Below are 11,146 nucleotides of genomic sequence, written 5' to 3'. Positions count from 1 at the left end.
TGATCGGATTGAATGCTTTAGTAAGAATATAGTGTACCAGATTTGAGATACACGGCTGTGGATGTGGCAATTTGAGAATTGTCCGGCCCTCCCATATAGGGTGCCGGATTTGTTAACCGCAGCTGTAGATGCTCTTAGGAATAGTGGATTCGATTTTTATTATACCCTATAACCCAACGTGTTTCGCGTGGGTTTTTCTTCTGGTTTCCCGTGGCAATCAAAACGTTTCTCCTGCAAATAAAAAAAAGGAGTTGTTTTTCTTAACCAACCGATAGTTTGTCGTTCATCACGCGGTGCGAGCAAAACCGGCGGTATATACCCGAAAATGACGGCGTCACCGTGCCAAATCGCAGGCCTGATGGAACAACCAACCGCGTGGTACGTGCGTGCAGTTTTATAACCTGCCGTTTTGTCCCTGAAAAGAACAGATACAGAAAAGTTAGAGCGACAGCTACCCTACCCAGTCACGAGAGAAAGAAGAGCGCTAGCTACTCATGCTAGCAGTACGTGCGGAGCGAAGCGATATATCTATTGCACTTTTTTCTTTAAGATAATAATCCCATATGTAGGCGCATACATTTACCCTTATGAACATACATATACATTCTATTCGTATGAGCACCTCCGAGAAACTAAGAAAACATATCATCTTAAAATTTTACGAAGTCATCATAAACGCCTTATAGTCGACAAGAAAACATTTTCTTCCGCTGAACGCACATCATTATAAATTCTAAAATAAATCCTAATAAATACGAGCATCAAAACTTAAACCCTTTGAAAACACCACCTTATTGCAACCATCCAACCACAGACTGGTTCGCGTATGCTAGAAGTTTCTATTAGCCGTGGTGCGTGCGGCGATCTTTTGGCGTCTCGTCCTTTTCCGCCCGACCCTATCGCGCCGCGGAGCCACGTCCGCGTGTTTGTTGTTACCTTATATATATACTCCTACCGAAGATAAGTCCGGTCCACGTCGCACTCGATCGATCGCCGTCGCTTTCGGATGCCTTGCCTTGCCTGATGCCTAGGTACGCGGGCGCGTGAATGGCGAGGTGAAAACTGTGTACCAGTACGACTTGAATGATGAGTGATCCCAAAATGAAAAAGATTGATAGGATGTCCAGTCATGACTTGCAAATTAGTACTACTGCTCCACTAGAGAATGTTTTGTTGGCTCTTGGCAGGATTCCAGGAGTAGGAAAAGCGTCCATGGCGTGTTTTTTCTTTTTGCCTGAACTGCAAACGTACTAGCAATAAATAATTCAAGCTGTCTGAAAACATGCATGGCTGTCGTAGACATGAAAGAACATTTCCTGAAGCTTGGGGTCCATGGGAAAGGAAAATTCTTTTGAGCTGAGTACGAAAGCGACCCACGTGAGAATTTTCCAAGGATTCTAGTCCTGTAAACCAAACAGGTTCAATACCACATAAAAAGAATTGGATCAAAAGGGTTCTAGAGACACGCCCAAGTTCAAACAGGCTCAGCCCGCGCTTGATAAAGAGTGTGCAGATGCTCGACCTGGTAAAAACACTTTTCACAAATATTTGTAAAACAAACAAAAACTCATGTTGCAAGTTCAAAAGAACCTGAAGTGTGTCAATGTAAAACTAGTGCATGATGGCACTGTTGTGGACACTAAATGGTAAAACCTCCCCAAGAGAATGAATTCACAATACAGACAAGCCATCCAGCGGCATAGTCCATCTATTCTGAAGTAGAAGAGCTGCGAAATGCAGCAACCGGTGAAAAAACATGTGCAAACGACGAACATGCATAAAACAGTGACTTGGTGACAGACTCGCTCAAATACATTACTACTGAATATAATACACATCGCATAGCAGAAGAAGCATAGCCCGAAACGAGACCCATTTCTCCAGTTTACCAAGATTTATGACTTTAATTAAAGTTCAACAGACCACCCACCGTTCCAGACCAGCGACAGGACACGCCAGAAACCATATGACATGGGTACGATATGTTTTAACTTGACGACTCCGGGAAGAGCAAGGAACGCCTCGGCTCCTTGCTCCGACACATACACATCAAAACACGGAACACCGGGGTGGGTTTCAAACGTCGGGCGCCTTCGGGGAGCCCTCATGAGTCTTTGGCGTGTCCGAAGCCTTCTTCGCCTTGTGCGTCTCCACTGCAGCCTTGAAATCTTCCCGGATGCCGGTATCCTTGAACTTCAGAGCAAATGTGGTGAGCCCGCTCGGTGATTCGCCGATGCTGTTGATGCAAGCAAACGTCACGCCCTTCTTGTCCATGTCCTTCAGTGTCATGTCATCATAAAGGCTTGCATTCAGAATGAGCCGGTAGTTGCCCTTGGCCCTCATGACGAGCCGAGATCTCTCACCGCCAGATACCGGGACGTTCAGCTTCAGTTCACCCCTTCCTCTTTCCTTCCAGCCGCCGTCGAGGTACTCGTATATAGCAGAGTCAGCAGTGAATACAGCCTTCTCGTTCTCTTCGCCGGTTTCAACTGGGCCCTCTGACATGGCAAATTTCTTCGGTGCGTCTGCTGCAGTGGCGAGTGATGGGGCAGAACTCCCATTGTTGGTAGCACCAATGTTGAAAGAAGGGAATGATGAGCCATCACTCTTTAGCCCAAATAGGGGAGCATTTGAGCTGTCTTTAGAGCCCGAGCCAAATGAAAATGATGAGCCTGAAAATCCAGTTCCAGCCAGTCCTGTGAAAGCATTTTGGCCACTTGACAGATTGGTGAAGGAGAAAAGAGGTGTCGGCGATGATGACTGCCCTTTGTTATCAGCATCCTTCTGCTCAGATGATCCATCCTTGGTTCCCGATTCAGCTTCACCATTTTTCTCATCATCATCCTTGCTAACTTTATCTTCACCTGCAGCTTCATCCACTGCTTTCTTCTCTTCAGCATCTCCATCATTTGTTTTGCCCTCGATTTCAGATGTCTTGCTGTTATCTTCCTTGGGTTCTTCAACAACCACTTTGTCATCACCAGTTCCATCCACTGTAACTTCTATCTTGCCATCTGACTCAACAAGTTGAGAGGGTGCTTCAGTTAAGGCACTGGACTTGCCATTGCTAACATCAGAAGGTGGAGGCTCTGAGACTATGATACTTGCTTGAGCAATGGAATCACTGGGCGTGAATCTAATTGCAGAGAAAGGATTTGAAGAAGCAGCTGCTGATGGCTGCTGACGGCGAACCTTTACAATCTTCCGGGTTGCCATCACTTCTTCACTAGCTTTCTTAAATGTTCCCGTCTCTTGTTCCGATGAGTCATCATCAGGCTCGGGGTGATCCTTGTTGATTTGTTTGTCTGCAACCCTCTTCCTAGAAGTTTGAGCATGTTCCTCGTCCGCCATCCTTACAAGTTTTGGCTACATTAATATAAAAAACATCAACAAACTGAAGAGAACATTAACAAAATAGTTTGCAGAAGTAACCATGCAACATCAGAGATCAGCACAGTTTTAAAGGATTTTGATTATGCAGATTCCTTCTTTTTGTATTGCTCCAACCCACCTACAGAATAAACCATAAAGCAAACTAAAAAGTTGAAAGAGAACTAAACATGAATACTTTCCCGACTTCACCCAGCATCTCTGTAACTAAAGACTAAACAAGATTTGTGAAGGAAAACTATGTTGCCAATAACAATATGTCAAATGGTAATTTCTGGGTTGGCGCAAGTGGGGAACAAATCTTTTCATGTGACACGATGCTGGCACAGTACTGACATACCAAAGGCATGGTATCATCTCCTAGAGAGCTACAAGCCATGTGTTCCCAGTATCTGTCAGTCAGACAACTCCCCTGTCTTGCACATGTCATGTGTGCAACATTATGCTTAAAGACATAGCCATATAGGTGCTCTTTGGCAGCTAAAGCAGAATAATTTATATTCCCTCTGTTCCTAAATATAAGTCTTTTTAAATATTACAATAGAGACTACATTCGGAGCAAAATGAGTGAATCTATACTCTAAAATATGTCTATATACATCCGTATATAGTCCATATTGAAATCTCTAAAAGGACTTATATTTAGGAATGTGTCATGTGGGGCACGTCCTACAGGCGTGGGCCACGCGGCCAGGAGCAGCAGCCGTCGGCCGCATCAGGCAAGGCGTAGGTTGGGCAGGAGTCCTGGTCCTGATACATTAGTTCCTAGAATAAAAGACTAGTTTGTTACGTATAGGTTTCTAGTTTGTTAGCAGCCCATGGGGCCTTTATATATCGTATAATCAGCACCCTTTGAGGGCAAGCAATAAAGTTATTATCTCCTACCTCTTCCTCCGTCTCCTATCCTCTCCTCCCGCACCATTGAGCAGCCAGGCAAAAACCCTAGCGCTCCTATCCACCGAGACTACGAACTACGTAGTCGAGGCCCCGCTGTCTTGGGCACTGAGGCCCTTGACAACTTGGTATCAAGTTCCAGCCGCTCCTCGGCCTCCTCCACGCTGCACCCGCCGCCCCGCCCACCTCCATCGCCGCCATCCGCCGCCGCCTCGGTTTCTTCCGCCATGTCGGAACCCACCACCGCTGATTTGGCCAAGATGATCGAAGCCCTGACTGCAACCGTGACATCCCTGCAGTCGTCCGTGGCAGCCCTCCAGAAGGAGAAGTCGGCCTCCTCGTCAGCCGCCGATATCAGCCACGACGGACAGCACCACAACGATCGGCCCCCGCGGTTTCAGAAGATGGACTTCCCCAAGTTCGACGGCAAGTCCGACCCGCTCGCTTTCCTCAACAAATGCGAGTCCTTCTTCCATCAACAACGGATCGCCGAGGAGGAGAAAGTCTGGATGGCGTCATACAACCTCGAGGGTTCTGCCCAGCTGTGGTACATGCAGGTCCAGCGTGACGAGGGCACTCCGCCGTGGCGCCGCTTTTCCGAGCTGCTCAACCTCCGCTTCGGGCCTCCTCTGCGCGCGAACCCGCTGGGCGAACTGATGGCGTGCAAGCGCACGACGTCCGTCGTCGACTTCCAGGAGCGGTTTGAGGTGCTCCTTCCCCGGGCAGGCTCCTTGTCGGAAACGCAGAAAGTTCAGATCTTCACCGCAGGCCTCCAGCCACCCCTTAGCCTCGACGTGGAAATCCATAACCCGCAGTCCCTCGCCGTCGCCATGAGCCTCGCCCGCAAATTGGAGCTGCGCGACCAGTGCGCGCTTTCCGCCGCGCCACCGGTGCGTTTTCCGCAGAAGGGCATTCTGCCGACGCCAGGACCACGCCTCGCGCCCCCCGCACCGGCCCCACCAGCCGCACCCCAGCATGGCCACAGTCTGCCGGACGGGCGCCCAATCAAACGTCTCTCCCAGACAGAGATGGAGGAACGCCGTCGCCTGGGCCTATGCTTCAACTGTAACGAGAAGTTTGGCAGGGGCCACAACCGCGTGTGCCAGCGCATCTTTCTCCTCGACTTAGCGCCGGACGACGACGACGACGACGCGGCCTCCGCTACTGATGATGCATCGCGGGCCGACCCTCAGATCTCGCTCCACGCAATCTCCGGGGTGCGCACGAGCGAAACCATGCAGATGCATATTACTCTCGGGGGTGTCTCCCTCCTCGCCCTGATCGACTCAGGCTCCACCCACAACTTCATCGCCGAGGAGGCGGCCGCTCGTGCTATGCTGCCATCCCCCACCACCGAGAAGATGCGCGTCACGGTGGCCAACGGCGAGCGCGTTCCGTGCCAGGGCGCGTACCGCGTCGTGCCCTTCCGCATCGGCCAAGAGGAGTTCTCGGAGGATTTCCTCGCCTTGCCGCTCGCGGGCTACGACATCGTCCTGGGCACGCAGTGGCTGGCGACGCTCGGACCGATCCTGTGGGATTTCCGCGCCCTCTCCATGACATTCTGGCGGAGGGGCCATCGGGTGTGCTGGCGCGGCATTGCAGGACCGGATGGGCCAGCCCTGAAATCATGCAGCGGCCGCGACTTCCTCGACGCCATCATCACCGAGTTCGACGGCATCTTCGCCGAACCCTCCGGCGTGCCACCGCCCCGCAGCCGCGACCACGGCATCACCCTGCTGCCCGGTTCCGCCCCGGTGGCCGTCCGTCCGTATCGCTACCCGGCCGCGCACAAGGACGAGCTGGAGCGTCAGTGCGCCGCCATGCTCGCTCAGGGCATCATCCGAGCGAGTTGTTCCGCATTCTCGTCCCCGGTACTGCTGGTCCGCAAGGCCGACGGGTCCTGGCGCTTCTGCATCGACTACCGCGCCCTAAACGCCATTACTGTCAAGAATGCGTTTCCGATCCCGGTGGTGGACGAACTCCTCGACGAGCTCCGGCACGCTCGTTTCTTCACCAAGCTCGACTTGCGCTCCGGCTACCACCAGGTGCGGATGCGTGCGGAGGACATCCCGAAGACCGCCTTCCGTACTCATGACGGCCTCTACGAGTTCCTGGTGATGCCGTTCGGCCTCTGCAACGCGCCGGCAACGTTCCAGGCCCTCATGAACGATCTGCTGCGGCCGTACCTGCGCCGTTTTGTTCTCGTCTTCTTTGACGACATCCTCATTTTCAGCGAGACATGGGCTGACCATCTCCGACATGTGCGCACCGTCTTCACCGTCCTGCACCAGCACCGGCTCTTCGTCAAGCGATCCAAATGCGCATTCGCCGTCGAGTCGATCTCATACCTGGGTCACACCATCTCCGCTGCAGGAGTGGCCATGGATCTGGAAAAGGTGCAGGCAGTGGCCGAATGGCCGCAACCACGCTCGGCGCGCGCGGTTCGGGGGTTTCTCGGCCTTGCGGGGTACTACCGCAAGTTTGTCAAGGAGTTTGGCGTGGTTGCCGCGCCACTAACGGCCCTCCTTCGCAAGGATGGTTTCTCCTGGTCGCCGGAGGCGGCAGCAGCTTTTCACGCCCTCAAGACGACAGTCACCACGGCTCCCGTCCTCGCGTTACCGGATTTCACGCGGCCGTTCATCGTCGAGTGTGACGCCTCGACATACGGCTTCGGGGCCGTCCTTCTTCAGGACCAACACCCGGTGGCTTTCTTTAGCCGGCCAGCCGCGCCACGTCACCGTTCCCTGGCAGCATATGAACGGGAACTCATCGGCCTGGTGCTCGCGATTCGTCACTGGAGACCGTACCTCTGGGGGCGCCAATTTGTGGTAAAAACGGATCACTACAGTCTCAAATTTCTACTTGACCAGCGTTTGGCAACCATCCCGCAGCATCATTGGGTCAGCAAACTACTGGGGTTCGACTTTACCGTGGAGTACAAGGCCGGTAGTACAAACACGGTGGCGGATGCCCTTTCCCGCCGCGACACGGAGGAGACGTCGATCCTGGCGATCTCGGGTCCTCGCTTCGACTTCATCGATCGCCTCCGGCAAGCGACGTCCACAGATCCGGCGCTCGTCACGCTGCGTGAGGATATCACGGCGGGTACGCGGCAGCAGTCGTGGGCTCTCTCCGACGGCCTCGTCACTTTCAACGGCCGCCTCTACATTCCGCCGTCGCCCCCGCTACTCCAGGAGATTCTCAGTGCCGTGCACGATGATGGGCATGAAGGCGTCCTGCGCACCTTGCATCGTCTCCGCCGCGACTTCCACGCACCTAACCTTCGCAAGACGGTGCAAGAGTACATCCGCACTTGCAGTACTTGCCAGAGGTACAAGTCCGAGCACTTGCACCCCGCTGGGCTGTTGCTGCCGGTGCCCACGGGCGTGTGGACTGACGTCGGCATCGACTTCGTGGAAGCGCTCCCTCGCGTGGGCGGGAAGTCTGTCATCCTCACCGTGGTGGATCGCTTCAGCAAGTATTGCCACTTTGTGGCGCTGGCCCACCCGTACACGGCAGAATCAGTGGCGCAGGTGTTCTTCGCTGAGATTGTTCGTCTCCATGGCGTGCCGCAGTCCATGGTCTCTGACCGCGACCCCGTCTTCACCTCGGCTTTTTGGCGGGAGCTCATGCGCCTCACCGGGACAAAGCTGCACATGACGTCAGCGTTTCATCCACAGTCGGATGGCCAAACGGAGGCTGCTAACAAGATCATTGTGATGTACCTACGTTGTCTCACCGGGGATCGTCCCAGGCAGTGGCTCCGGTGGCTTCCCTGGGCCGAGTACATCTACAACACCGCCTACCAGACAGCGACCCAAGAAACTCCGTTCAAGCTTGTGTATGGCCGTGACCCTCCCACTATTCGCTCTTACGAGCCGGGCGACACGAGGGTAGCCGCAGTGGCCAGGAGCATGGCGGAGCGCGACGAGCTTCTCGAGGACGTCCGCTATCGTCTACAACAGGCACAGGCGGTCTACAAGTCCTACTACGACAGACGCCATCGGGACATTCGGCATGACGTGGGCGATTGGGTCTGGCTTCGCCTTCGCCAGCACGCCGCGTCCTCTCTCAACTTGCCAACCAGGGGCAAGCTGAAGCCACGCTTCTATGGGCCGTACCGCATTTCAGAGGTCGTCAACGACGTGGCTTACCGCCTTGAGCTTCCGGCACGCTCGCGCCTCCATGACGTGTTCCACGTGGGCCTCCTCAAGAAGTTCTTCGGCACGCCTCCAACTGCACTGCCGGGTTTGCCTCCGATCCACAACGGAGCGGCTGTTCCAGAACCGGAGCGCGTGACTCGTGCGCGCCTAGCACGCGGCGTTCGCCAGCTACTCGTCCACTGGAAGGGTGAAGCAGCATCATCAGCTACATGGGAGGATCTTGACAGTTTCGTCGAGCGCTACCCCGCTTTTCAGCTCGAGGACGAGCTGCTCGTCGAGGGGGGGAGAGATGTCATGTGGGGCACGTCCTACAGGCGTGGGCCACGCGGCCAGGAGCAGCAGCCGTCGGCCGCATCAGGCAAGGCGTAGGTTGGGCAGGAGTCCTGGTCCTGATACATTAGTTCCTAGAATAAAAGACTAGTTTGTTACGTATAGGTTTCTAGTTTGTTAGCAGCCCATGGGGCCTTTATATATCGTATAATCAGCACCCTTTGAGGGCAAGCAATAAAGTTATTATCTCCTACCTCTTCCTCCGTCTCCTATCCTCTCCTCCCGCACCATTGAGCAGCCAGGCAAAAACCCTAGCGCTCCTATCCACCGAGACTACGAACTACGTAGTCGAGGCCCCGCTGTCTTGGGCACTGAGGCCCTTGACAGAATGGAGGGAGTATACAACAACGACAAATATTCAATCAGAGTACAAATAAAAATCTAGCCTACCCAAATATACTGATGTAGAGGAAAACTCCTAATGGCAGCCAAGCTGCAGTGCAAACTTGATTGACATGGCAATAAGTTATGCAAAATTAAAAACATAACTATTTCGAAAATTAAGTAAAATGGCAAACTTATGTGAATAGAAAACACTAAGCTAAATTTGTCTAAGTTTTTTTTCTGTATTGGATAATTGACATAACAAACAAAACTATAATACTGGACATTAGCCAAGCGACATAGGTAGGTGGACAAGTTACAGTACATCTTATTGATATAGAAGGGAAAGCACCAAAGCTGGAGCTCATTATAGCATAGTTTGAATGTTTTATTCGCAGATACAAAACTTTGCAGCCATAGTCATATAGACCAAAGCAGCCAGTCTTCATTACACATGTTAACAAAATTAACTCTCGAAGCAGAAACTCAATGATTTAACATATCTTACACAAAATGTATTATGGTAAACCTACACAAGATATTACTTAATGAATAGCACCAAGTTCCTTTGAAGCTTGTATACTTTGTGTCATAGATTCATCCTAAATCAACATCTATGTAACTTCGTAAGTTCGTAACTGCCATGCCTAGCTATTAGAGTTTCATTCCGCTACAAAAGCTTTTGTTTCATGTCTTCTACTAATATTGATGTTCCTCGCATGTTTTGGGTTTGTATGTCAAATTACAATATTTCTAGGCATGCATACATAGTTTTTTTTTTTACAGATCTAGACATACATAGGAACATAGCTTAATATAAAGGTGTAGGTCAGATTATTATACTTTGTAAAAGTAGACAGGAAATAGGGGCCAGGTCAAAAACTAAAGAAGCCCTAGGGAAGAAAAAAAAAACTATCATACTAACCCTAACATACATCCTAGAAAAAAGAAAGCACAAAGGTCAAAGAGCAAAGACTCCATGCTTTAACTTATCAAAATCCTACAAGAAATTCATAATGAAACCGATAGTGAGTATGCTACAGCAAGCATAACATACACAAAGAACTAATACTTCAAAATTAAACACCAAGATGGGTCACTAAATGGGAATTTTCTCTGACAAAGTAGGAACCCATATGAATATTATAAAACTATTCATACCACAGGCTACGCACCACAGTCTCGTTTTTGCTGTGAGAAACCAGGAAACGATGCAGCTACTCCAGATCTTCCCAGTGCCGTCTCAACCTACTCAACGAGCGACCCATTACCGCATCCAACAACCTAGCTCGCGTCTCAACCCTAGCCCGAGAGACGGAGCGCGTGGTCCTCGCTCGGCGCGTGAGGAAGGGGAAAACGCAAGGGAGGATAATTGTCGCACCTTGAGCCGGGGAGACGAACGAAGCCGGCCGGATCAGGATGGCGGAGAACCTCCGGCGGGGGGAGCTGCGACGGCGACCGAGCGAGCCGCTACGGAGGACGGCGACGAGCTCGGCCGGGGAGACGGAGGCGGATGGAGACGACGAGCGCGCGCGGAGCGTAGCCGGGGAAAAGCGGCGCGAAGAAAACCTAGGGAGGAGAAGCGGGCGACGAAGGCGTGAGCCGAGTGGCGACGGCGGCGCCTAGATTTCGCTCCTCCGGAAACCCTTTGTGGTTTCTACCTGGTTGAATCCAGCGTGATGGGCCTTGGTGGGCCGAAAAGGCGGAGCAACGAATAGAAATTAGGAAGATATTTTTTTACCCCTCAAAAAAAGGAAGATTATTTTTTTCTCAAAAAAAGGAAAATTATTTTATCTTGCGTATCGAAAGGAGGATATCAGGATAATATGTAATCTTTCCCTTTATATAGTAAGGTTTTGAACTGCATATATTTGGCAATTATGACTAAGTTTATGTGGCTGAACAAGAAAAAAAAGAGGCTAAATTGCATATGTGTCAAACTATCAGCAAAGTTATTAGATCCATTAAATCGACAATGTATATGTATTTTATCGCCCTTAAGCACTATATCTCATTTTAACTATCAACAAAGCTATTAGATCCAT

The 11,146-nt window shown here is 51.4% G+C and overlaps 1 protein-coding gene across 1 annotated transcript; it reads right to left on the bottom strand.

The window, feature by feature from the left end:
• Positions 1 to 1,774: 1,774 nt before the first annotated feature.
• On the bottom strand, positions 1,775 to 10,746 carry LOC119276194 (nuclear pore complex protein NUP50B-like). The gene is made up of 2 exons (XM_037557209.1): positions 10,483 to 10,746; positions 1,775 to 3,366 (listed from the first exon to the last, which is right to left on the bottom strand). The coding sequence occupies exon 2, from the start codon at positions 3,349 to 3,351 to the stop codon at positions 2,077 to 2,079; it is 1,275 nt and encodes a 424-aa protein (XP_037413106.1). The 5' UTR covers positions 3,352 to 3,366; positions 10,483 to 10,746; the 3' UTR covers positions 1,775 to 2,076.
• Positions 10,747 to 11,146: the final 400 nt, after the last annotated feature.

The sequence above is a fragment of the Triticum dicoccoides genome, chromosome 1A, assembly GCF_002162155.2.
Source record: "Triticum dicoccoides isolate Atlit2015 ecotype Zavitan chromosome 1A, WEW_v2.0, whole genome shotgun sequence".
NCBI classification, from domain to species: domain Eukaryota; kingdom Viridiplantae; phylum Streptophyta; class Magnoliopsida; order Poales; family Poaceae; genus Triticum; species Triticum dicoccoides.
This window is presented reverse-complemented; position numbering and strand designations above follow the sequence as displayed.